The sequence below is a fragment of the Passer domesticus genome, chromosome 18 (genome assembly GCF_036417665.1).
Source record: "Passer domesticus isolate bPasDom1 chromosome 18, bPasDom1.hap1, whole genome shotgun sequence".
In the NCBI taxonomy this organism is placed as follows: domain Eukaryota; kingdom Metazoa; phylum Chordata; class Aves; order Passeriformes; family Passeridae; genus Passer; species Passer domesticus.
Window position 1 is genome coordinate 5,473,988 of NC_087491.1, and position 27,092 is coordinate 5,501,079.

Below are 27,092 nucleotides of genomic sequence, written 5' to 3' on the forward strand. Positions count from 1 at the left end.
AGCCCAAATATTGAGTTGTCTAGAAATATCAGCTTGAGCTGCTTTGGGTGCAGGGCAGCTGTAAAGCTTTCCACTCTCAGCTACCTGGGTCCCAGTCTGCACAAGGAAGTTAGGAAGAGAATAAAATTCTTTGCAGGGAGCATCTCTTAACCACCCAATCCAAAAAGCAACTCTCCTAATTGTTCTCCTAAAGTGGGACTTCTGTGAAATGTGAGCATGGCCAGCCCTCACCTTTGCTCAGCTCTAGATCACTGAGGAGCTCCAGGCATGTCACACCTCTCCTTTCCAGTTGCCCTTGCTAGGTGTGTCCTTGTCCTTGGCCAACAAGGACATTTGTCTTCTCCTTACACCCTTCTTCTATACGAGATCAAAAAAGCAGGATGTGTCCTGTGTTCCTTTTGTCCTGGAACTGGAGTGTGTCCAGACTGTGCTGGAAGAACCAAACCAACATGGCCCTGAGCTTTCCAGCCTTCAGGATGAGGGTGCTCTGCACCATGGAGACCTGATGAACAAAACAAATGGCTCCAAGGCAGTAGCACGATGCAGGTTTGGCTGGCTTAGAGCAAATCAAAGCCAGCTAGGCCCGTGTTGATATTTATATCACAGCTCTTGCACTCCCTCTCCCATTAGTCTGTGAGATAAGACTTGGACGTGGAGCAGCATTAGGTTTCCACACAGTCAGGAATAAGAAAACTCTCCAAGTTCTGTGACTAAAAGGCGTTGGTGATATGGGATTGCTGATAGGAAAAAGGTGGAATTGTAAACATCCATTTGTCTACCAACAGGCAAAGAGGACAAAATCTTCCTCTCCACCCCACTGCCATTCCCAGGAAGAATCCTATATTGGCACACTCTCCCAGTTGCAATACCCCACAAAATAACCCCTCCATGCCTCCTCTTCCTCCTTCCTTTTCTCACTACACCACTGTCAGCCTTCCTCCAGCCACCTCCAGAGGGACACTGTGGATGGGCCTGGACCCAGAGAGGTCTGGGATTTAGATGCTGGCAGTTTTTAGGGACAAAACCAAAAATGTTGTTTCAGTCTGATTGTCCTGAGGAAGGGGCAGAGAGGAGACAGCCATGGGAGACAGCAAAAGCTGTTCTGTTGCTCTGTGTGGCAAGAGGTGTGAGCAGAAACAGAGAATTTGGGAAGGAAAACCTGGTCTTTCAGCATAAAGGTGTGAGATACCCGTAAACTTGGCAGATACTAAAGAAAAAGGTTCTACTGAGGTCAGAGAAAGGCATCTCCTGACTCCATATCTGTCCCAGGTGGTTGAGTACTGGTGGTAGAGACAGATCAGAAGGAAAATGCTGATTCAAACACAACCTTTAGAAAGGTAATGGCAAATAGCATAGCAACACTACAGCAGCACCTGGAGGCCTTGATCTGAGCCACCCAGGCCAGGCTGGACACAAGGACAGCACGAGAGAGATTAAAACCCGAGTTTTTAAAGGGGAGAGGTAAACAGATGATGACAGAAGCGAGACAAAATGATCTCTTTAAATCACTCAACAAAGTAAGTGGTAAAGTTGGGAAGAGCTTGACTGGCCATGAGGAAAACATGAATGTCTTCTCTGTGGTTTTTAGATGTGTATCCTCCTGATGCTGGAGCCTCAGCAGGAGCCCAACCCACCTCCATAAATGGGTCTTCATGGAAATGAGTGCAGACATTGCACCCTTCTGCTGAGCTCCTGACCTCCCTGCACAGCCCATCTTCCATGGGGCAAACCCCCTGCAACCCAGTGTTCCACACACAGCCCAGGTGAGCCCAGAGGGCTCTGTGCTGGACTCACTTCAGCAAAAAAAAAAACCCACACACCTGAGCCAGTGCTTGGGCAGCCTGGTTCTTCCACAACCCCAAAGTGCTGAGAAAGTATGAGCCTGCATTTGGAGTACATGCTAAGGATTTAACAAAATCAGCTCCTGACTTGCCTTGTTTGAGCTTCTGTAACCAAGGAATGCCTGAGGAGAAACTACAGCCCTGCCCCACTCAGCTTTGGGAAGCTGGAGAGCACATGGAACGGGAGAGGTGGATTCAGTGAAGCAGCACAGCTCCTGTGCACACAGGGGACCTGGCCAAGGGCTGTAACAGATGTGTTTTAACCCATGCCACGGAGCTATTTGGGATCTGCCTCCGATTGCTCCAGTGCTCATCCACGTGTCTTCCTGACAAAAGACCAACAACAACAATTAGCATCATATAAGGAGCAGGGGACTGCTGCCAGCATTAACACACTCTTGAGCACCAAGGGTTTTCCATCCCACTTTTTATCCCAGCTATGCACACAGCAGAGGTCACTCTGCATTAATCAGCCTCGCTCCAGGCCAGCTCCTTCAGCACGTTCAGCCTGTGGGATTGCAGCCTCTCCACGCTCTGATGGGCTCTCCCTGCTCCACACCCCTGCCTTTTTCCTTAAGCTCACCAAAAAAAGGATGTTCCATGTTATCCCAAGCTGAGCCTGGCCATGCTGTTGATGGCCTGCAGACCCTACAGAGGGTGACACTGCCTGGGCAGGACCTGGTGGGTCCTGGCTGCAGATGGGAGCCTCGTGTTGTCATTCTGAGCTCTGACTGAATCCCCTCCCCTCCAACAGCAGTCCTGAATCTTCAACCCCTAGGAAGAGGTTTCCACCTTTCCAACACCCCTGAAACGTGCTCTCCCAGAGCTTTTGGGCTGGTTCATGATCACCCTGGGGAAACCCCATCTGAGCCAGCAAAGGGAATGTAAAGGCTTCTTCACAGCACATGAACACACTCCAAGGAAAGGCTCTGGAAGGAATCCTGATGACTTCCATACTATTTCCAGTAAATTTTGTGCTGATTCTTGGCACAAACACTGGAAATGAATAGGCTAGGTCAGGAATGTAAATAAAGTGAAACATTGGGATTTAATCTAATCTATAATTATAGTATCTGTGGTGCAGGGAAGAGGTTGGTGTGTTTGCACTGCAGCTCCATTGAGGAGCTGGAGAGGGTTTTCATTTCCCTTTCCAGAATTTCTCTTTTTGGCTGAGGGTTACTTGGTGTGTCCCCAAGTATCTGAAGCAAACGTGCCGGGCTGGCAAAGCTGCCTTCTGGTAGCCAAGCAGGTAGAGCTCAGCCATGAGGCATCCCCAGGCACTCCCTGAGCAATAGGGTGAGAGCTGAGATGGATGAGCTGGGATGAAGGCTCAGGGGAAGCTCCTGCCTCCACAGTGAAGAGACTGGATGGGTTTGGGTACTCCAAGCTGTGTTTGATCTCTGAGACAAGCCAGAGCCCTTTCTCCTGACTATTGTTTTGTTTTTGGTTCATCACAAGCTGCCTGTCAAAGTCTGGTGCTCCCAAGGCTCCCACACCATCCCTCTGAGTGGCACTGGCTGCTGTCCAGGCTGGCTGGTCCATGCAAGGTGAGCACTTCACAGACACATCGACATCTCTCCCTCTGCTCTCCTCACCTCATTCTCTTACAGATCCACCTGGGGGAAAGCTTGACAGACAGCTCTGGTCCAGCTGACCTCAGGGGAGAGAAACACCTTCTCCATTTCATAAGAATATGATTTCTGTTTTTTAAGAACTGCAACAAAACTCAACAGTCTGCACGGATCATCCTCAGTACCCATGCATAGGTCCCTGGGAGTACATTCCCAGGAATGCAGCATGGATCTCCATGGATGGGCACCCGTGTGTGACACACTGGCAAGGGTGCCCACACGTGTACACGAGGCTTTGGAGCATGTGTCTTTGTTGACATGATCTACTCGCCCTGGAAAACCCTCTATGCAGGGACTGGCATCTTAGCCCCACTGTGTTAAAGGCAAGGGGAAGAAAAGGGCTGACAGGCAACATATTTTCCTCAGACTGAAAAGGACAAAGAAATTAGTTCTCCTTTTGTTCATTTATGTTTTGGAATTACAGAAGTCTTAAAAGCAAAGGAATCAATCAGACTTTGTTTATTTGTTTGCTTGTAGAACATTTTTTTGGGTTTGTTTTCATACTCCAGCTCAGCTTTGATCTCCGGCTGGTAGTACTCCAAATGAATGGTCCACAGCAGAGTGTAATTGCTGTAGGTACTACAGAAGAAAAGGACAGGATGTTCAACACATTTACGGGGCAGAAGAGACTTCCATGACCTCCCAGTCCCCTTGCTAGGGTTATGTGATACCCTCAGACTACTGCAGAAGCAAATGATTTGTTTTTGAAGAGCTCCGATGCTGCAGACTGTGTGCTTACCTCCCAGCCTAGAGAACAGCACAGAGCCCTGCAAGTGGCTATAATCAGTATTATATCCAGCCCAGAGCTATTATAGATAGCTATTTTTCCACAGAAACGAATGAAACAAGCAGAAGAAATTCAATTTCAGAAATGACCCCGTGCCCGTGGTTGTGTTGTTGTTCTGTCTGTGCGGGCGCAGAGCAGCGTTAGCCTCACATTTCACTGCTCTGGCTTTCTTCACGCTGTGTTGCAACCGTGTGGACATCTGAGCAGAGGAATATGTAATGGGGGTGCCTGTGTATCTGAGAATGCTCAGTAAACACGCTGGGCAGAGCCCAGGTTGCAGCAAGTGGGTGTGTGTTGGGCAGGCAGGACCCACAGCAGCTCATGCCAAGGTGGAGCAGGGGGTTATTGATCTGTGCCACGTGCTGGGGCAGGCAGCAGCAGCCAGCGAAGGGGGGGGTGCTGTAGCGTGCCCACATGAAATCTTTTTGGGTGCCCAGGAAGGTGGGTCTGTGCCCCAGAGGTGCCCACACAAACATGTGTCTGTCCATGTGCGCTGTGTGCACCGCCCCGGGAGCGCAGAGCCAAGCCCTGCTGAGCATCAGCTGTGGGACAGAGCCAGAGCTGTGCGTCACCCTGGGGCCTGTCCCCACACAGGACAAGCTCCAGAGCTCCCTGGTGCCAGGGGATGCTGCCTGCTGGCTGTCTGCAGCCCCCACAAAAGCTGCTGTCCCTTGCCCAGGGGCATGCACACAGCAGGAGCCACACCCAGGGCACAGGGCACTGCCAGCTCTGCTGGCACCTCCATGGCAATGTGCCTTGGGGCTGGGAAGCAGAGGACTGGCTTTGACCACAGGGATGACAAAACCCTGGACAAAGCCCTCTGCCTTCCACCCAAGGCTCTCCCAGCCCTTTGCAGACACCAGGAATTCGATCACAGAGCCCCTAAAGGGACGGGTGAGTGCAATTCCCCCTGCCTGGCAGATGGGGAAGATGACTTGGCAGCCCAGGCTGCCCAAGAGCCAGACCTGCTGGCTCCCAGCTCTGTGTGCTCACCACGGCAGCAGCCTCCATCAAAACCAGTGGCTCTTCCCTCTCCCAGTGCCCCTGGCAGCTGGGAGCTGAGAGCTCACAACGGGCCAGTTTTGTGGGCGTTGGGTTATTAGCAAGCTCTGTGGTTGCTCCAGTCTCTCCCTGGCACCTTTTCAGAGCAGCCCAGTCTCCAGATATATAAATAATTATATTTATGCATTATAGATATTTAACAAGAAAATATCAGATATTATTAAATGGCAGGAGGTATCACTTGGAGACCACTCCTGGAGACAGCCCTGCTCCAGGGATGTGCAATAAAGGCTTTGGAGGCTGTCAACATACTTAACTGGGGGGCGGTGGAGGGAAAGTATTAATCAAGGTCTTAAAAAGTTCTTGCTGACAGACTATTTGCCAGCTCTCACTTTAAATGCTTTTGTGGTCCCATAAAAAGTTTCATTACTCACTACAAAATGTGTTTTAATTATTGCAGTCACTCTGACATTAAGCCCTGGGTGTTTCTCTCTTGCTTACTCTGTCTCTCCTCTGTCTCCTTGCCTCTTTGCTCTATTTTTCCTCTCTTACTGATCTGACTCCTGATATCCCTCTCAGGACAGAGGATGCCCTGGCTAATGAGCCAGATTGGAAAGACCAGACCCTGTCCAAATGTTTCTAAAGAAGTTAAAATTCAGTTCTCAATATTATCCCTTTGCTCTGGAAACTCATGAATCCACAAGATTCAAACAGAAAATTCAACCCCCCAAAAGTATCTCAGAAGAGTGAAGTATCCACAATATGTGGGCAGCGGGAAGAAGGATTTGGGGTCTCTCTGATCTCAAATATATCCTGCTAAGGGAAACAGCAACTTATAAAAACGTGTCACGCTTTTGACATCTATTTCATCCCACCAGGCACTTGGCAACTTGCTCCAATCTGACCACATCAGCTTAGTCCATCCATCAGAGACAACATTATCCACCAGGCATGGACCTGGAAACCCAGAATGCTGAAAGTAGCTGTTATCCTGGAGTGTCCCATGGACTTCCAGTGCCTCCAGCACTGTGCTGGCAGACACTGGTTTTCCATTTCACCAGCTGTGTGTAACACCCAAAGCAACAGGAAAAGTCTGGCCATTTGGCCCATGTCTGGTGTAACACAGTGCTGACCAAAAAGGTGATTAACAATTCAATAACAGGATTGCAGATCCCTCCTTGCCCCCAGCAGCTCCCCACGTGTCACTCCTTACTTGTACAGACCATCTGGTTCCAGGCACTTGAAAATGACTGAATAGAGGCTGGTTTCAGGGACATCTCCGTGGCTCCGACCCGCTGCCACACAGGAGGTTGCCAGGCCAGAGAGCAAATCATCTGCAAAGCTCAAGGATTCTCCTGCAGATCAAAGAGAGGAGAGAGACCAGAGCATCAATACAGGTGTAGAATTACTGCTGACCACTTAAAAATCACTGTAGGAACATCTTTACACAGGACACGCAATGAACAAACTCCATCCAGCTGGCTGTGGCTGTGGAACGTCCCAAGTCTGTATGGAGAATGTCACCTATGGACAAAGCAAGTAGGAAACACACCTGGGCCACCTGTAGCAGGAATGGGGGCCAGGGCTAAATCATTGCATAGCCAGCTGCAATCACAGCACAGAGGGGATTTGTGACCTCACTGCAGACTCTGCAGGCAGAACCACCACCCAGAGGTGGGCTACAGGAGATCTGGAAGCCTGGCTAAACAGGAATCTCCTGTCCTTACTGCGTGTCCAGCTCTTAAACAAAGCATGGTCTTTTCCAAACATTACCTGCCATGTTGGACTAGCAGGAAAAAAATATTTTTAGTGCTTGGGTGGAATTGCTCTCAATGTGATTTTTTTTGGTTTTGTTTTTTTTTGTTTGTTTGGTTGTTGTTGTTGTTGTTGTTTGTTTTGTTTTTTGGTTGGTTTTTTTTTTTTAATTTTATGACAGTCAGTAGCTTTGCATTCTCTTTCATCTGCACTCTGCCAGCTCCTGGAGCTCTGACTGGATCTCCTTCAGTAGTGTTCAAGAACACTTGCTTTCTTATAAGCATTCGAAGAAAAAACCCCACTAATTAAAAATATGGAAAAACCTTTCTTTTTAGTCTTCTATTTTATAAAGCCTGTTAAACACTTAGATCATGACCCAGCTGAAACTGAAAATGCTCCATTTATTAAGGTTTTTGGGCATGACTGTCCACTGCTGTGCAACCTGTCTCCTCGCAGTGGGCAGCCTGTCTATTGGTTAGAGCTCATTGCATTTAATTCCCATTTCACACTGGTGTAACTGAAAGCCTGAGGTACCAAGGAGGAAAATAAGACAGAGCATCTGCCCAGGCTGTGCCCTATTCCCAGCGGTGGGAATCGGAGCAAGGCTGCTGTAGGTGATAGCTGTGCTGGTGTAAGCCAAGCTGGGCCCAGATTGCTGTGCCAGGTACCTTGTGCATGTGGAAATGTCAAGACATCGCAGCGGAGGGAGGAGGAGAATTCCCTTCTCAGCATTTTTGTTTTTCTAAAGGCAAAAGTGACTGAGGAGTACTGAAATGAAGCACCAGTTCTTGGTACAGACCCCAAGGAACAAGCCAGTGGTATAACCAGACCAGAACATCCCACTGTGAAGCTGAATTATCCAGGTAGGAGAAAAAATTCCCTCATCCCCAGCCCCCTAAACCACATTTGCGTCTTGTCTCAAAACACACAACTCAGTAACAAATATCCCCCTTGGCTAGAGAAAAGAGCAGCAATAAATTCTTTTCCTCCCTGAAGGAATCCAAGCCTTAATTATTCATTTTAATGCTCCCAGCACGACTTGTTCTTTCCAAACTTTTTCAGGCAGCTCTGTCACCAGTGTCTCTAGCTCAACCCAGCTCCTGGACGCAGGTCTGTCCCAAATCCCAAGACAACTCAACAGGCAGGTTGAGTTGGCAGCAGGAAAATCCCTGCCTGGAAGTCACGAGCGCTGCCCAGCCTTCAACAAGTCCCTCAGCTCTGGGTTTATGGTTTAAGCAAACAAACAAACCCCTATTATTCATTTCCAATTTTCATTTCCATCCCTTTTCCTGCAACATTGGGCTGGATTGGGGAACTCCCTGTCACCAGGAGTCATTGAGAACAGACTCTGCCATGACTTACAAACCTGATGAATCACCAACAAAGACCAGCATGTGTTGTTGAAGTAGAGCAAAGGGCTTTAAGGCTCTTCTAACTTCAAGCAACTTCCCTTCTGACCAGGAAGAAGCTTAATGGGGGACAGATCATCCCATGGATGAATGCTGTGGGATCTCACATCTTCCTCTAAGCAGCTGATGAGGGCTAGGAAAGAAAATATCTGGGCAGAGACTGCAGTGAGAGCTGGGCGAGGTTAAGGGGACTTGGAGTCCAAGATTTGGACTGGGCAGCCCCCAGGTAGGATCAGCCAGGATATCTGTGCCAGGGAGCACAAGAGAGGGGATGGGCTGAGACAGGGAGAGGGTGGAACCAGACTTGCAGGAGACTGGAAATGAAATGGAAAATGTCATGTGCAACCAGTGAATCAAAGAATGTGTTAAGGCCAGGTTGGACGGGGGCTTGGAGCAACCTGGTCTGGTGGAAGGGCAGGACAGGCCCAAGACAGGGTGGCTGGAACAAGATGATCTTTCAGGTCCTTTCCAACACAGACCATTCTATGACAAAAACTGCACAGCTAACTTTCTCTAGGACACGCACTAACATCTGAAAGCTCATCTTCCATGGTCTTTCTGGGTAGTTTTGAGAGAACAGGCTGGCAGGGAGCACTGCCCTGGCACACAGCAGCAGCTGCTTCCCACAGTGGTCTGGTTTGCTAAGGATCAGACCTGCTCAGGGAGTGGAGTGCATTTCCGTCCCCCTGCACAGGAGGAAATGAAGATTGCAGGGTCTGCCAACAGGGTGTCCACTTGGATTGAGCCAAAACCCTTGCAATAAAATCCACAAAGCAAGAGGGTGCTTTTTGCTCAGTCCTGAGCCTCTGGGGAACTCTCCCCCTTTTGTTGGCTCTGCAAATCAAGGAGGTTATTATGAAAACAGCAAAATAGATACCAACAAAGGTGCTGGAACCTCAGCCCGAAGGCTGGGTGTTTTTCTGTACCTGAACAAGCAGCAGTGAGATCACTGCTGGTGCCACTGCACAGACCATGGAGCAAAGACAGGGAAGGGACACCCTGGGGACAAGGCAGCTACCCAGAGCTGTCAGTCTGTAGCCAGTGCAGGGAGCTGCTGTTCCATGCTCTCCCCTGGGCAAAGCAGAGCACACAGAGACTGTATTTGTTCATCTCACAAAAGAGAAGGCAGAGACCCTTCAGTCCTCAGTGTTCTGAGAGCAGCTGGAATGAAATTTCCTAAGCTTTCTTTAGGAGCAGAAAACAAATTATTCCCTAGATTTAGACTGGGACTTTGTCAGTGGAACAGAGCTAAAGCAACAGCAACAGTTGCTTTTGGTGGAATGGTGAGAGAATTATCATAAATCTGAGAATGGTTTGGATTGGAAAGGACAAGAAAGGTCATCCCTTTTTACCTCACCCCCAACCACAGGCAGGGACCTTCCATTAGACTAAGTTTCTCCAAGCCCTCTCCAACCTGCCTTTGGACACTTGGGCTACTTGATTGACCAGTAATGTTGCCCTACCAAGAAAAAATTATCCTGGGATCATGTAGCAACAGAAGAACACTGACCCAGCTGCATGAGGTCACATGAGGACTAAGTGCACAGCATTCCTCAACTGTGCTCAAGACCAAGGCAGAGGAAAAGGAGAGAATATTTCACAGGGAAAGAACAAAAAGCCCAAATTCCCTAAAAAAACAGGGAAAAAAAAGGCCAAATAGAGACACATGACTGTGAACACATCAACAGGGCAGGCACTCAGATGGAAAAGCAATAGTTAGGTTAATGGACAGTAATGGCAAGAGGATGTAAATTGGACATGGATAAATGGTTGGTCTATTCCTGCAAAGGGCAAATAACCCAACCATCTTTTAGGAAGAAGTTTGATCACTTTATAAAAGGGATTACATGGATAAGTAGCTCGTGATGGAAAGCAAAGGGGCTGCTTTTTCCCATCTGGACTTGTGTTCTGACACATCCCGCCAGCAAATATAAAGAAGGATTTCAGCCTCCCAAAGCAGCCCTGAAGCACAAACCTTCTAGACTGCCTGAGTATCTTTGCTTGTGTTATTAAATTTCAGAAAGAATCCAAAGGTTCTCTGCAGAGTAAATGATAGCTAAGTAGATCATCTCTGTGGAGTAGGAGATATTTTATTGACCAGACAGACATCTGTGTCCTTCATTAATAGTAATAAATAATTGATGTCATACTAAATAAAGCAATAAGCTGTTACAGATATCAAGGACAAATAACTGGCTCCTATGAGGATGCCTCACCTGTGTTCACTTCTCAGTAGTAAAAAACCCAGAACAGAGCTCAATATCACTATGGAAAATGCTGTGCATAGAGCAAAAAATGTCACTTGCTGCTCATTGACTACAAATTATGGGGCAGCTGTGCTCAGCAATGGGATGCTGACACTCCTAAGTGCAAGGAGTTAATATCCTTGCAAGACTTTTTTCTCCCTCATTTCCATGCCTTCCCAGGGCTGATCTACCCCAAACCATCCACTTCCCAGGCAGCTTTTGAAAATCCATCTCTGCTCTACTAATAACTGTCAGGAAGATGCAGCTCCCTCCAGCTGGCATTTCCTTCTCTCCCCTTCCTACTGCCTTGTCCTCATCCACAGGCATGGCTGTGCAGTTTGGCAAATCTCCTCTTTTTTGTTTTCTAAGCATCTTTTACACTGACTCTGGTGGTGTGGCTCTCCTTAAAACAGAGGAAAATAACAGCAAACTTGGAGCTTGCAGAGGGGTTCCCATTCTGGGAAGCTTTGCAGACATCTCCTGGCCACAGCAGGCATAGCCAGGGGTCATCCCACTGGGATAACCATCCAGGAACTCAACTCCATCTCTGGAGGAGAAGGAGGAGAAGCAGGAGAAGGAGGAGAAGGAGGAGAAGGAGGAGAAGGAGGAGAAGGAGGAGAAGGAGGAGAAGGAGGAGGACATCCCCAGCTCAGCTGCCTCATCTGCAAGGGTGAGCTGGCAGTGTTCTCTCCGGAGAGCACATTTCTCATGGCAGGAGGCTCAGATGGGCAGGAACGGGGGCTGAGGAATGAAAATGGCTGGGAGCAGGCTCAGACCGCTCGCACACAGCATCCAGCAGCCTCAGTCTGCCTCAGTCCTTCCACTGAGGCCGTGCCAGCGCCCTGCAGTTGCGGACAGCAGGCTGGATGAATCACCTATCAACCATCCCACCGAGGACAGGGCGAGCTACGGCGCTGAGTTCAACCAGACTAAACAAGAGAGCGAGGCCAGCAGCCTCCAGGAGGCTCGAGGAGCAAAAGGAAGCTCTGGGACCCTCACAGGCGTTCCCACACCTTCAGCCCATGTGCCTCTGCCAAGAGCAGCATGGAGAAAACCCAGGCGCTGCAAACCAAAGTGGAAATTAAGACGAGAGAAGACCTCCCTGTTGCCATTCACCTTCAAGATTCCTAGAAAGAGCACAAAGGGGAAAGTAGGAAGGCACCAATGTCTCTGTCTTGACAGCTTCTTTACTGGGTTGGATGAAACCAACCCTGCAACGTTACCAGGCGCTTTCCCCTGATTGTGGTTTTTTCTCCCTGTCTTTCTCCCCTATGCTTTTTTTCAACCTGTTTTCAATTTACTCTTGTGGCATCTCTGACTGTGACCTCATTCTGGTACTTAGGGGGAAAAAAAAAAAAGAGAGAGAGAGTGTCCTTTAAAAAAGAAATGAAAGAAATCATATTTTATTTAGTTTGGTTGGTTTTGAAGCTTTAGCAGAAGAAAGATTAACCTTTTCTGCCTAACTTAATGAAAACAAGGAGAAAGGCTGTATGGATAAATAAATATCTGTGTGGGTATGGAGCAGGCACGATCGTGTTACAGCCCCGGTGGAGCTGTAATGGGGAACAGGCGCGTTCCTGCGCAGTGGCTCCCAATTCCCGATCCATTTTCAAGGAAAGAAAAACAGAGTAGAATGTCAGAGGCCCAAGTGGGCATAAATGAGGGAGCCAAGAGAAGGCAGATGGGGCCCAGCGAGGACCTCCGTCCCCAGCAGTGACCTCCAGAGCAATGCCAGCGCAGCAGATGGAAAAAGAGACCTTACTCCACTTCCCCTTGCCAGGTTTTGGTTTCTGAAATGAGGAAACAAATGGCATGCTCGGCCCTCCAAGTCTGTCACCTTTTGGGGGTCCTTGCCTCACCCTCCTCTTCTCCTGGGCTTTCCCTTGAAGGAAGGGAGGGTCAGAGGAGGGCTGTGAGCAGAAGGCTTGCACCAGGTTTTTGGATGAGTGGATATGGAGCACAGGTTTGCAGGGTGGTTCCTCCACCGTGAGGTTGTACCTGGGTTTAATGTGCTGTGGATCTGGCAATCAGTGGGGGAAGGTAGTGATAGGTGGTTGGTTTGTCTTGGAAATGATGGGCTGATTTAAATTAGTGTAACATAACTTCAGGCGACGGAGCTGTTCCGATTTACATCAGCAGATGGTCTGTCTCGCTGCCTAGATCATTAAAAGCAAACCATCCCTACTGATCCTGGTGGAATGATGTCAAAACCTCCTTCCCTCCATGGCTTGCCAGATTATAAAAGAAATAAAAAAAGGCCCAGTTATTACTAAAAATTTTCTGCCCACATTCTGGGAGCATCCATGCACACCAGCCTCTCATGTTAGATGGGAGCCTAAATCCCATGCCCCAAAACCCTGTAGCCTCAGAAATAATTTCTTTGTCATGGTTTTTCTCAAAGACACATCCATCAGGAATCTCTCTGGCTGGGCACAGGTTGTCTAGGCTGAGGCAGAAAAGCCAGTGATTATGCTGCAACTTTGGGGATAGCTTGTGCTTCACTTCCCAACTTGTACAAAGGTGCAAATTGCAGTTCCCTGAACAGCTTCACCTTTTTGAAGTTCTGAATTTTTGGGGAATTTGCTTCCTATGTGTGTATGCCACCACGCATATTAATAATGATGAAGAGCTTTCCTCTGGGCTTCCATCTCCTCTTGGCCTCCATCTCCTCTAGGTTTCCATCACCAGCTCCTCTGATGATGGAAGACAGCATTTGTAGATGGAAGACAGCATCTGTAGATGACTAAATTTAAGAAGCAAGGCTTTAGTTGAGCTAAGAGCAAAACTTGCATTCCAGGGTCACAGAAGTCAAATACATTCACTGGTGCTCTTCAGGGCTGGAACTTGCATGGAGTCAACAAGTGGAACTGAAAGATGAACTGTTCTCATCAAGAGAGCCCGTCAAAAAGAGGAAAATTATCTTAATTTGCATGAGCTGCAACATTCTATGATGCACAAGGATAATCATGAGTGTATTCTTCTCTCAGGGTCATCAATAGGACTCCCTGCTCCTTCATCTGAGCTCTTCACAGACTGCTTATCACTGGTTTTCACAGTCAATATCTAAAATCAGAAAAAATACTTTTACTCATGTAAAAACACATCCCCAAGGCAGTGTGCTGCTGGAGAAGAGGGGGAATTAAAGCATTTCATTCTGTGCTGTGAGCCCTCCAGGATTTCTCAAGGTTCACTAGGTTGCTAAGGGTCAGCCCCAGCCAGACACGAGCTGACTCTGCTACGCTCGGAGACATCCAGGCATGAGCCAGTTCCAATCTCAAAGCCACGTATTCACATTAGCACGGTGGAGAGTCCAAGTGAATGTCTCTATTCCCTGGAGTTTGTCTCGGGCTCTGCAGCATGTTAAAATAGTTGATTTCAAGGCAAAGTGGGAGCCCATTTGTACTGGGAGTTGTGCAGGCATGAAGCAAAGCTCTGTCCTCAGGTCCTTCTTGCCTGGCAGAAGATTGTGTCCATCACCACAGAGTGAGTTCTCATTCTCATCGCCACAGATCTCATTCCCACCCTCACTCCTGCTTTCTTTTCATATTTAGCTTCTTTTAAATTAGAAATTTCTAACAATGGTCCAGACCACTTGTGGTCCCCAAGACACATAGCTGGCAGCCTGTAGAAGATCCAAGGACTGCATGGAGCCTTAAGTTCACCAGGAATCCCACCAGCCCTGCTCCAGCCCCAGAGCCACTTTCCCCAGCACAAACTGACGTGTCAGACACTGCAGAGATGGCAACAAAACCTGAATAATAATCTCACTCTCCATAAATGCACCAGAGCACTTTTGTAGTTCGTGCGGGAATGAGCTACTATCTGAAAATTGCTACCAAATTTTGGATGCAAACACTGCACCAAGGACCTGAGCTTCACTAGTTCAGAGGGCTGGGAGGTTCCATCTTCTGCTGGAATTCAGATGACTAAATTTGAAAGGAAGCAGCTTTCACTGTGAGCTGTGTCTGAGGACAAATCCTGGGAAGCTTCCTAAAGAAAGGCCACAAATATTGAAATACCAGACCAGCACAAAGGGAAAGGAACAATCCCTAGAATGAAACTCGGTGTGCAATTAATTACTAAAACCATAATTATGTTGGGTAATTTATCAAATCAAATTCATGTAAATCTATGGTGAAAAGTCATCAACTGGTCTGTGCTTCATATTCCCTTGCACTTATTGGGAAAGTGGAATTTTTGGGCTTTTATATTGCCACTGTTGCCTGACCCTGTTCCCAGTCCTTTCTTACACTTCACAACCTGGTCCTGGAAAGTGGACCAAATCACCACCTGTAATGGCAACAAATTCAAAGAAAGTCTTCTTTAAATATTTGAAATATTTAAATATTTTTGGCCCCATTTATTCTAAACAGAGGTCATGTGCAGAGATGCTGATGAATTAGTGATAAGACTTTGGACCAGCACATTCTGAAGCACTCAGCAAACCTGCAGCCAAACCTGCAGGCTACTATCCAACAAAGACTTAAAAAATTGGTCCTTATGGAGGAACCTGCATGGAAGCAGACCTCTTATTTGGCCCTCCTCTGCAGTTTTGAACATTTGAGAATGGGGGGGGGAAGGTCCTCAGCTCATAAAATCTCCTGTAGCTCCCTTGAAGTCAATGGAACAATAACAATTTACACTTGTTGAGTTTCTGCATCCTGGCTGTGAGCTCTTTGGAACAACATCACCATAATGATTATTACAGATATTCTTGATCACTTGTCTGAGGCAGACTAGAGAACAGCACTGTGTAAGAAAATAGAGGGCTGGTTTGCTATGATTTCCAAAGAATTATTGACCCGTATCTTGCAAACATTTACACATGTTTAGCTTTACTCATGTGAGTTGTTCCATTACACTCGTGTGCCAGATAAACTAATGTACATGCTTGCAGAACCGAGGTTAAAACTTGTGCAAACACAGCGAGTTCTAAATATTTTTGTAGATACGTTGTTACCTCAGACTCAGAGGAGAAAGCCTCTCATTTGGCTGTGCCTCTTCCCATAACTCTCCATCTATCCGAGCAGGCATCACAAGAGAAGCCAAAGGCAATACCAAGATAAAACTGAAAAAATAAGCCATTATCTGACCCAGCTCAGAAGCTAGAAAAGACCCATTTGGTTAGGACTAACATAGGCAAGAGCTGACATCAGTTCTTGAACAAGGAATTACCTAAATTACTGGAGTACCTGCACAGCAGCTTTCTTAACACAGCTCATTAATCATTCACTTACTGATTTTCCAATAATGGAGTTAACATTTTTCTTCACAGTTTTCATCCATTAGAAGGCTCAAGAAATGAGGAAAGAGCTGGGACTCTCTGGTTTGTGAGGTGTCTACCTCAGCACACATCATCACCTCAGCAATCCCTCCATCTTTTTCACTGAAACTGCAAGGCAAGACAGGATCTCCTGTCCCCCTGCACAGACCTTCTGCTTACAAGGAAAGAATATCATCCTTAATTTCTTAAACTGAGGTGATGTCAAGGACCAAACTAGTGCCAATGAGGTGTCTGACATGTGGAGACTTCACGTTGGCCATTAATACCTCTGACAGTGTCATTTACACCCCTCAGCCAAAACTTGATTGTGCCATACCTGTGTCACAGTGGCTGCAGTGCCACAGGGGGTGCAGAGAAATTACTTTTCCAATATAGCAGGGAAAAGGCAAATCTGAGGCTATAACCAGAGGCCCAATCCAGCTCTCTCACCACTAATAATTGATTTTCACCCCTAAAGGACTATTAATCCTTTCCTACAAGTGTGCAACCTCCAGGCGCTGAGAACACCTGCCAGTGGCACACAGCAGGATGTTGGCATGCCAGTGCCTTCTGCTCCCAATTTTGTCATCCTAGAAACCACAACAAATCAATCCTGTCCTCCACAGGGAAGGGGAGATGTTAGTAGTCAGATCTGATGGACAATGTGCCCTGGGAGCCCATCTCACCAAAGGCATTCTGTGGTGGGAACAGCCTTTTGACTCCTAAATGTCCTTGGCAAAGTGAGGTATCTGGGCACACTTCCCACCCCCAGACCACTGATCCCTCCAGGATGGTTCATTGGAGACGTGTCATCGCCAGCAACTGTGCAACATCTGACCACTTGGATGACAAAAGACAGATTTCCAGAATGAACAGAGCAGGATTAAGCCAAGTGGTAAATGGATTCCAGGGCTGTTCCAGGATCTGTGCTGATGAGGGAAGCCAGGGCCAGGTACCCAACCCAGAGCTCATGCAGTGAGGTTATCACTTCCCTCTTTTCTTCAAATCCCTAAATAGAACCCAAACATCACTTTGCCCATGTTAGAGAGATAAGATGAGTCTCTCCCATCCCTTGCAAAGCCTGAAATAGAAGGCCTGCTACTCCGTATCCGAAGCATCAAGCATAGGATGTTGACATTTAGCAGTAGGGAAAACTGCCCAAACAATGAACCCTCTCAGGTCTCTCTTCTCCCTTCCTTTTCCCCAGTCCCCTGGAAAATGTTCATAAAGTGAAGTGGAAAAAAAAACCCACCAAAAACAAAGAAAAATAAATAAATAAATAAATTTTTTAAAAAATAACCCAAACCCCAACAACCCAAACCCAACCTTCTGTGGAAATAACATGTAGAGGAGAATGAGTCAGGCTCTGTTAACTACACAAGGATCACCGGTCCTGCAGACAAGGATGATTCACCAAGGCAGCAAGAACTACAAGGTAGAAGAGACCAAACAGAGGATGAAGAACCAAAGTTGTATCAAAGAAGAGAAGGAAATAATAAATTAAATAGTTCCATGTTGCAAGACACCTTGCTCTTTATCAAACATCACCCAGCTGACCTAGGATGACTCACTTGATAATGGTGAGGTTGTTCACTGGGTGCTTTGTCCAGACTTTCCTTATGAGAAGGAGAGCCAACAGTCTGTAAGACTTCAATCCATACCCACTTCCTGCCCCTCTCTTTTCTCCCCCTCTGAGATGCTCACTCATTGACAGCCTCATCTCCCTGTTGCTTCTGCTTCCACTGCTCCTTTCCCACACCCATTCCCTTTAAATTCAGCAGCATTATGTGATTCTGTTTTCCCTATAAAAGATGCCTTCAAGGAGATGAGAAAAGCAGGCCTTATTTAGGAGCACAGCATGCCATGGGGAGGCCCTCCTGGATGCCACTGGCATAGAAAGTACATTGTCACAAGAGATGGAGAGAATATGAGGTTCGGGTACCTGGGGTGAATTCTGCCTGCCAGAATGCTCTCCTGCTATTCCTCCATTCCTCCTTCTTCTTCAGCTGCTCTCCTCACCCTCCTTTTATCTAATAAGCATAAAAATTCAAACAGAAAATACTTGCCCTGAAAAAAACCCAAAAAACTAAACACAAAAAAAAGGGGAACAAAAAAAAAAGTCCTCCCTCTGCACTTCACAATGAGAGCTGTAAAACTTTTTCTGCTTGGAAAATTCTCCTGGTCAGTTTTTCCTACTGTTTAATCCCTGCTTTGAGTTACACAGAATGAGTAAACACATTTTATAAGGTTCTAATTCATACCTAACCCATACAGTTTATGGCTTAACATAGTAAAATACACACACACACAGACACACATGCACTTTTTATACACATACATATATATACACAGAGCCACAGACACACATGGATAAACCAGCCTTGGTCCCACTCCTGGAGCCTGCCAGCAGCAGGTCTGATCTCCCCAGCATGTGCTGTGCCTTGGAAACAGGGCTGCTGAGGTGTGAGTTAGGTATCCTGGGGAGCTGTTTCCACCCTAGATTCCTGCAACCTCCTTTGTAACAAATGATTAGTCAGTGTTGTTAAGAGAACAGTGGGATGCACTGCTCCATCCTTGGAGGACTGGGGAATGCCACCACATGGTATCCCAGGAACAATCTCTGCCCAGCAAGCACCTGGAGTGAAAGCCATGGCAGGGAGCTGGAGGAGCTGCAGGGAGCTGGGATGCCATGGGGCCTTGGCCAGGTGTCAGGCAAGCATCATAGAATCATGGAATCATTGGGACTGGAAAGGACTTCCAAGATCATTGAATCCAAGTTGTGACCAATCCCCACCTTGTCAACTGGGCCAGAGAACTGAGTGCCACTGAGCAGGTACTGTTATATCCTTGTTTTTCCTCTCTTCATTCCTTCTGCCCATTGCTCGTGTTTCAATTTTTCAAGTGCAGTGAAGACTCAGTCTCTTAATTTTCGGAGCTTTTTAGATACACAGTTCCTCCATGGGTGTGGAAAAGCACTGCAGGTCATCAAGGTGGGCTCATGGGCACCATTCAAGGCCATCCTGGCCACTTCTGTGATAACTTATGACTGGAAGGCACAGACAAAAGCCATGGCTCAAGGTGGCAGTTACCTCCAGCCACCCAAAATGTGAGAGGTGGACTTCAGGCCCCTTAATGCTATTTTCATTCTCCTGCCCCCACCCACAAGAAAATAAACCAAGTGTTTATTTCCTGAATGCACTGGTCTGAGGGCAAAATTTTCCTGTGGGAGCCAGGTGGCTGGAAAGGGAATGGGAGGCAAATATTTGCCAAGTTTGTCAATGACCTCTTATTCCATTCTTCATATTAATATTTATTTAGACATTATATGAGACAAACCTGCTCAGACCACAGCAATGTGGGTGATTCCACTGTTATTCTCCTTGTGCCAGCTACTGAGAGGGAGGGAGGGATGGAGGGAAGGAAAAGCAGAAAAGTGAAAGAGTGTCAGGGAGTTTACAGATCATTTTGAGAGAGTCACGGGCTTTCATCTTGGCTTAGCAGGAGATGGAATGCCTGGAGAAAGTCAATGCTTCCATGGACACATAATGTGCAAAGAGGCTGGATAGCCCAGCCTTCCTTGCTGATATTCAAGGCACAGGTGCAGCTTTGAGAGAGAAATTTATGTCATTAAGGAGCCCTCTTCTTTTTCTTTTTTTTTTTTTCTTCTTTTAATGTGATGAAGACAAGGAGAATAAACCACAACCCCAGGTTTAGTAAACTGTGTAAGATGAGCTTGATGCATTTCTTCAGTGAGACAGCTCATTCCCTAGACAGGAGAGCTGAGGTACAATCTCATTTATCTGGGTATCCAGAGGCACCGTGATGCGACACAGGTAATTATTAGGTACGCTAGAAAAGATGGGAATTAGCAGAATTATACAGCAGGTAAGGGACTGAGTGTGGACAGATGAAAACAGGCAATGCTGAGAAGAGAGTGATGGGAACTGAGTTATCACTACCAGAGCTCCTCAATGATCAGCCTTGTAATCAATCTTATTTCTCACTGGAAATACAGCAACAGTTTTAGCACCGATGAAGTGGTGCATTATTAAGGCAGCAGGGGATCAGCCAAAAGAAATTAAAATAACTTGAGGGCTATTGCAATGAAATTGAATGATTTTTTATATTTAAAAAATTCAAATTAGGTTAAAGATGGTCATAAAATAGTTCTTTTGTTAGCAGGAACTTCTCCAGACAGAAACAAAGGAGGAGAAGGAAGAATACCTGGATGTACTGGCTGGTCTCAGCAAAACCACATGGGAACTGGAGAAAAGGAAAGAAGTTCCTGGATCCCTTTAAAAAGATCTTCCAGGTGAAATTAGGAATAATCAAATTGTTTGAGAGCAAAAGGCTGAATGTGGTGACCCACTGCCTGCCTCAACAGAGAGGCAAAATCACAGTCTCCAGTCCACCCTCTTCAAAGTGGGACCAAATGTGGAGACAGGGCATGGCTGCTTGGGGCTGAATTTTGGAAAGCTCCAGGGACTCATCCATGAGCCACATAGCTGGTGTTTAAATCACCATTAGGTTTGAAACCACCATAAATCACTATATCAGCAGTAAGTGTTTGAAGAAGTTAACATTTTTTAAATATTTACATATCAAGGAAACAGAGCAGAAGCTTTAAAACAGTTTGATATTAATAGCAATCACTATTATTCTATGTTACTTATAGAAGAAAAAAAACAGCAGAGACCATAACGAAGAACTCTTCAGGAGCTGAAATCCCACTGGACTGTGGTGTCCAGGAAGAGAGTCCAGGGCACTCTGGGTTCCCAAACTGGCTGGGAGAGACAGCTGGGATGTGTCCCCTGTTGCCCTCCACTGGATAGCAGGAGAATGTCACACTGCTGTGTCATGTCTGGGGACAGCACATCCCCAAAGCATCTCCTCTTTCAGCTAGGGTAATGGGCTGTGCTCTGGGAACACAGCAGCTGAACTCGAGCTCTGTTTTTGCTCTGGCTGTGTCTCATGTAGCAACAGCTGGGGGACATAGGTTTGCTCAAACCACAGCCAGACGATTGGAAATAAAAACGATATTCATATATTAATTAACATCTGGTTACTTGTCTAATTACATGATACAATGTGCATGAGCTTTTTGTTCCCTCCATATTTTATGCATTGAATGAAAACTAAACAAATGTTGCAAAAGCAACACTGCAGATGCAAAAAAACAACCAGTGTCCAAGTCTGTACTTATAACACTTACTGACCCATCAGTTTAATTAATATGCAAAGGAGGACATGACTAAACCATGACCACAAAGATGGTGGTGACACTGAACTGGAATTAACATCCAGCCTGCTCCAACCTGACCATTTTCCATTCCCTTTGCATCTATTACTTCTAAAAAATAAATAACAATTTGTTAAACTGAGCACGTCAGGGCCTGATTTAGCAAATTGTTACTTAACCATTTTCAAAAGTTACTTTTAATGAAAACAGGTCCTAAAAACATGGCTGTAAAGCACTATCCCAAAGAAATGGAGCTGATGCCACCCTGCCTATAGAAACCAGTGACTGGTGCTCTCTGCCATGCTTCGGGGATGGAAATAGAAGAGAAGGAGGGGAGGAAAGCCAGATTAACTGACAAAAGTCATCACTCATGTTGTCTGAAGGTAATACATCATCCTGTATGTATGGATGGTGGGATGGTGACAGGACAGCTGTGGCTCCCAGGGAGGTGGTGGGGACAGTGTGCATCAGCAAGAGGATGTGGTGGGCAGGGAGAGAAAAGTCGAACACTGCTCAGGGCTGGGTGTTTTGAGGTGTTGTTTTATCTCCAAGAAAGCTGGGAAGGGACTTGTGACAAAGGCCTGAAGTGACAGGACAAGGGGAATGGCTTCAAACTGCCAGAGGACAAGGTTAGATGGGACATTGGGAAGAAATTCTTCATTGTGAGGGTGGTGAGGCGCTGGTACAGGTTGCTTAGAGAAGTGTGGCTACCCCATTCCTGGAAGTGTCCAAGGTCAGGTTGGATAGGACTTGGAGCAACCTGGGAAGGTTGCCTGGGAAGGTTACAGGTCCCTGCCTTTGGCAGGTGGGTGGAGAGCCATCAGATGCCATCCCACAGGCCCATGTGCCACCCACTTAGAGACAAAATCACAGACAGCATAACCCAGCAGCACCTCTGCCGAGCCACGTGGGGATATTGCCCTATAAGAACTGGCACTCACAAGGTCAGAGCACACCATCCTGGCCCATGGGCACCAGCTGGGCTGGAAAGAGCAACACTCAATCCAACTCTTCTCTCCAGGGCTGTATGCTTCAATTCTGCCTTCCCTAAATGGGAATTACAAGAGTTCCCTGTCCCAGAGATGGGTGCTCAGAAAAATAAAAAATCATGAGAGATTAAATACTGATGGAATAACTCCTTAGAGCAAGAAATTAATCTTCTGGAGAATCCCGCTTCCCTCACTCAAATTCTTGGTGCCACCTAGAACTGAGTGGGGCTTGCACCTCACTCCCTAAATTGGGACATTAGGTAAGTAACAGCTTGTTCTTTCTTTGTGTCTGCCTGCTCTGTGGTCTTGAAGATAGCTTCAGTCTTCAGGGCTCCTACCCTCTGCTCCTTCACCAGCAGCAGGAAACGTGCCAGGAGGAAGGAACAGAGAGAAATCCAGAGGAGACAACTGTCATGTGAAACTCTGGCACGAGTGGCGCAACCGGTTGCATGTCAGGGGGCTTGGGAAGGGGTGGTGGGAGCTGGCAGGGTGGGCAGTTGCTCAAAGGAAACCACAGAGGACTGACCAAACACTGACTGACCAAGATTCCACGCATACCTCCCAGATATGCCGGTGGTTACAAAATCCCTGCCCGGATAGGGTGGCGGCATGCCCTTGGGGAGAAAAAAAAAGAATAAAAGGAAAAAAGGAAAAAACAAAGCCCCAACCGACCATTCATGGGGCAGACAGAGGGCTGCAAGTCTTCTGCTTTCATGAGACACCGCAGGCATCAAGACATTGCTGGCCTGGAATTTGGGCTATGCTTGCGGTCCGTGAGGCGACTTGAAGCCTTCGGTCCCGTTAAGCAACATTACATGATAATGCAGCAGCACGCTCAGGCTGAGGGAGAAGGAAAACAAAACAGATGATTCTGGATGGAAAGGCATTGCTGTAAACCTGGGAGGGAGAAGAACATTCCTTCGGATACTCTTTTTGGCTGGTTGTGTCCTTTCCTCCCAGCTCCCACCTCTCTCTCCCTTTCCCCCCTCCTCCTCTTGGAGGATGGTGACAGCAAGGGTTTTTTTTTAACTAATATTTCCATATTAAATAAAAAGGAAGAGTGTGAAAGGCCATGCGGAGCAGTGGCAGCTAGACAGTGGAATCTGCAACTGAAGGGTGGAGTTGGAGCACTGGAGAGGTGCCGGTTATTTATAGGGTATGAGAGAACACAAAAAATGTCTGGCCCCTTTAAGGCCCCTTAATCCAAACAACCAATGGAAAGGAAAAAAAAAAAAAAAAAAAAAAGAGGAAAAAAAAGAGAGAAAAATAAAGAAAAAAAAAGGAAAGGAAAAAATAAGAGGAGAAAAGGCATCTCTGTACCAGACTGTAAAGTGTGAAGGGTGACCAGGGGATGGCCTGGCACAGTCCTGTCCCATCCCTCCAGCTAAACCTATGCCTGTGACAGGGCAGCATCCTGCTGGAACAGTGGGACCAGCACCAGGGCACAGAGCCCTGTGCTCCTGAGGCAGCCCTGAGGCACAGCTGCCTCGAGGGTGGGACGTGGCAGCTGTTTAATCCACGAGACAGCAGCGCTGGGCTGGACGCGCAGATGAATGGCGCGTTCAGAAGATATCAAAGAGGACAAGTTGAGAATGTTGGGAATACAGCCTGGAAATTCCCTTTCTTCCATCTGCATTCATGGACCAACCAGGGATCTCTGCACTCTGATCTGTAAGATTCATGACCTCAGTGTTTTTGAGATCTGTAAAAGGGAGAATCACCTGTAAGGCCTCCTCATGTCCAGGTATTTCAATGTAGATGTGGATGCTCTGGGAAAGCTGCTGGTTGGACCCTTGTCATGGCTGGTCTAGGCAGGGTTATTTGGCTCCATGCCTGGAAGACCACGACTTCCAGCTCTTTCCTAGCATTCCTGATTGTAGGCCAGATGAGTAATGCCTTTCTTCTACAAGATGTCTTTTCTGAAGAGGAGTGAGAGGAACCTTGGTGCAAAGAGGTGCCCCACAAACCACAGTAGTTTTGTGCTCTTAGTAAAACTCCTTTTTTGCTTCTTTCCAAAAGAAATACATGCAGCTATGCCTATTTTTTCTAAGGCATAAGGGAATTGTGAAGAGGTCCTGGAGGACACTCAGCACTTGGGTGATTTAGTGTCCAACAAAGTGGGTAAGTCATCAGCTTCAATTAATATACACCTGGAACCAGGAAAACTGAAGACAGACAATTCTGTGGATAGAAAGGGGTCAGGAAAGAGATTCAAAAGCTCGAGCAGATGACAGTGACACTAAATCCTCAGGCCTTTTCACAAGCCCTGCTCTTATTCCCTAGGATCCTGTTGAACCCATGAGCCTCCGCTAATAGGTTTCATTCTCCTCTGCCAGTATCAAATAACAAATGTCAGATCTCATATGGGAATCACTAACAACATAAAAATGAGATTTATATGGAAAAATGAAGTTCAAAAGAATAGTTACAAACCCCAGAAAGGTTTTGTTTGTACCCAAGCACACACAAATAAAATCAAAGTCAAAACAGTGCTGCTCAGATTTGAGATCACCATCACCCATAACCTTTTCCCACCATCACTGTGACTTTGAATGCTGGACATTGGCTACAAATTAATTTGCTGAAACTGAGGAAAATGCTTCCCTGATGTGTAAATAAGAAAAAGGCTGAACATGCATTAGGTAATTTCAAACTTCCTTTAACTGCATGCTAATACTCCCTTTAGCTCCAGGAGCTCCAGAGCTCTAGATCTGCTTCCAACCTTCCAACCTTGTGAGAAGGGTGACATAAAAGACCTCAACTTTTTCTGGTGAGCACAGAAATGCCTAAAGCATTGGAGATCTGGAACACACAGAGGCAGAGAGGTGAAAAGACTTGGTCATGGTAGGGCCTGGACAAGAGTGGCCTCAACACAGCTCCTCTGACATCAGTGCCCCAGGGATGCTGGACTGACATCAAGCAGAGCAGTGAGGAAGAGGAGGGCTGAGCCTCTTCCTGCTTGTCACAAGGCGAGTCCAGGAAACTCGGACCTCAGCTCTCCTGCTCTGGACTTCAGCCACTGGCTCCTCCAACTTGGAGAATCTGTCAGCACACCTCAACCCCTGAAAACTGGGGCTTGAGCCAAGGCCCTCAAAGGGGAGCAAAAGGAAGGATGGGAGACAGAGTCCAAAAGTGTCTTTCCGCCCTAAAGGTGAGCCCTTTGGAAGAGGCTGCAGTCCCACACGCCCCGCCTGGGGACAGCCTGCCAGTGGCTGTTTGATATGTGGAGTGAATGGAAAAGTTACCCCCACACAATGATGTTCCAGCACCTTTCAGCACCAACTTGCCTTTTCCTTTATCTTTTTTTTTTTTTTTTAAACACAGACTCTTGGGAAAGTAACTCAGCAGAGCAGAGACAGAATAGAATTGTCTTTTTCTTTTCTTTTTTTAAAATTTTTTTTTTTTTTTTTTTTTTGGCTTCCAATGCAAGAATGCAAAGCATTGTCTCTCTGGGAGGAGAATTAAGTATGGGCAAGTGTTTTGGCAAGAGAGCCACAAAGGAGAATGGAAGGCGAGGATGAGGCGGGGGAAGAGGAAGGGAGGGAGAGCTGGGGGTCAGATGGATGGTTTCATCTTTTATAAATCTTGGATGGGGAAGAGGCACACAGATGGCTTTGTGTTTTAAAATGATTCTAATAAATCAACTCCATAATCAAATGCCCTTGTCTCTCTTTCTTCCCTCCTCTTCCGTGGATCACAGCTGAGCAGTGAGGCTGGAGCAGGAGTCTGGTGGGAGGGAATGGCAAGGACGGGAGGTGAAGCTCAGCTGTGGGGAGGGAATGTGCAAACCCCTGTGCATGTGTGAGCCACCACAGCACTGGCCATGTCACTTCTGAGTGAACAAATGACATGAGCAGGAGAAGGAATGAGCACAGGGGGCTCTTCATCCAGCAAGGGTGGGCATATCCTGGCATGATCCTGGACTTCCTAAGGAGGAATGTGCCCATACATGTCAGAAGAAGGTCTGAGTGTGAGAGTGAGTCTGTAGCTATCTGCAAAGAGAGGAGCTGCCCTGATGGTGGGGGAAGGAGTGGGGAAAGGCAGGGTCTGGTCTCTCCCAGGCAGAGCAGACGTGCTGGGGAGGAATGCTGCGTCTCCGTTCCAGTGCTCCGACTTGGCTGTGAGGAAGGTGCAGCCTCTCCTCCTCCAGCAAGAGCCACTGGGCCTGGGCCGCGGGGGGAGCGGAGGCTCCTGCAGTTTGGGTTTTCCATTTGGAGCTCCACGTGGCACAAACTCCCATCGGCTTCCTTGCCAGAGGGAACCAGGTGGAGAGAACAATAAAAAGCAGAAGGCGCGGGGCGGGGCGGGATGGTCCAGAGCGGATGCAGAGGATGGAATTAATCAGCTGTCCGGGAGGAATATTAGAGCTCTTCGGCTTGTCGTCAACGCCTTCTCCTCCTTCCCAAAGACAGACACAATGAGAGACCAAGGAACATTTCCTATTGTTACAGGGGATTTGTCCACAAGGTCCAGCCCCATGTGGAAGTCATTACTGGCTGGGAGTGGTAGGTATCCGCACAGAACATGCAGCGAGATGGGATGGGGGAGGGCAACTGGGAAAAAGTTGAGAGACCAGAGATGATGTGTCCCTGCCTGACTGATTTAAGCATCTCGAGGGAGGTGGTCACCACAGCAGCCTGGCTCCAAATCCAGGGATCACTGTGGGCTGAGGTACAAAGTGTTTTGTTTTGTGTCACCCCTTGGCTGAGCCAAAGTCCTGAGTGCTCCTGTGAGAAGCCATCAAGGGTAGCTCGGCGCCAACAGGAATGGATCATGAATTTCACTGCTGCTACTGAACAGGGAAAAGAGGGACAGTTACATCAAGGTTTTCTTTTCCTTTCTCTCACCCTCCCTAGACAGAAGAACAGAGTGGCTGCAGCAGCAGCTGTACAAAGCACGAGGTGAAGAGCTGACCACTGCCCACCTGCAC

The 27,092-nt window shown here is 47.2% G+C and overlaps 1 protein-coding gene and 1 long non-coding RNA gene across 4 annotated transcripts in view; one reads left to right on the forward strand and one right to left on the reverse strand.

Moving 5' to 3' along the window:
* Positions 1 to 27,092, reverse strand: part of ASTN2 (astrotactin 2) — a 319,347-nt gene that overhangs the window by 23,907 nt on the left and 268,348 nt on the right. Inside the window, exons 20-21 of one of the 2 annotated variants that reach the window (XM_064393833.1) lie at positions 6,475 to 6,616; positions 3,859 to 4,051 (exon numbers count right to left, since the gene is read on the reverse strand). In XM_064393833.1, coding sequence (XP_064249903.1) covers positions 3,874 to 4,051; positions 6,475 to 6,616 — 320 coding nt within the window. In that variant the 3' untranslated portion in view covers positions 3,859 to 3,873. Of the gene's footprint in view, positions 1 to 3,858; positions 4,052 to 6,474; positions 6,617 to 27,092 lie in introns of those variants that run through there. The other variant, XM_064393831.1, reaches the window with a different exon arrangement.
* On the forward strand, positions 18,520 to 20,989 carry LOC135283262 (uncharacterized). 2 transcript variants are annotated; one of them, XR_010349105.1, is made up of 3 exons: positions 18,520 to 18,767; positions 20,114 to 20,246; positions 20,610 to 20,989. It is a non-coding gene; the product is annotated as an uncharacterized LOC135283262 (long non-coding RNA). The 2 variants fall into 2 exon arrangements; XR_010349104.1 differs by having other exon boundaries at positions 20,117 to 20,246.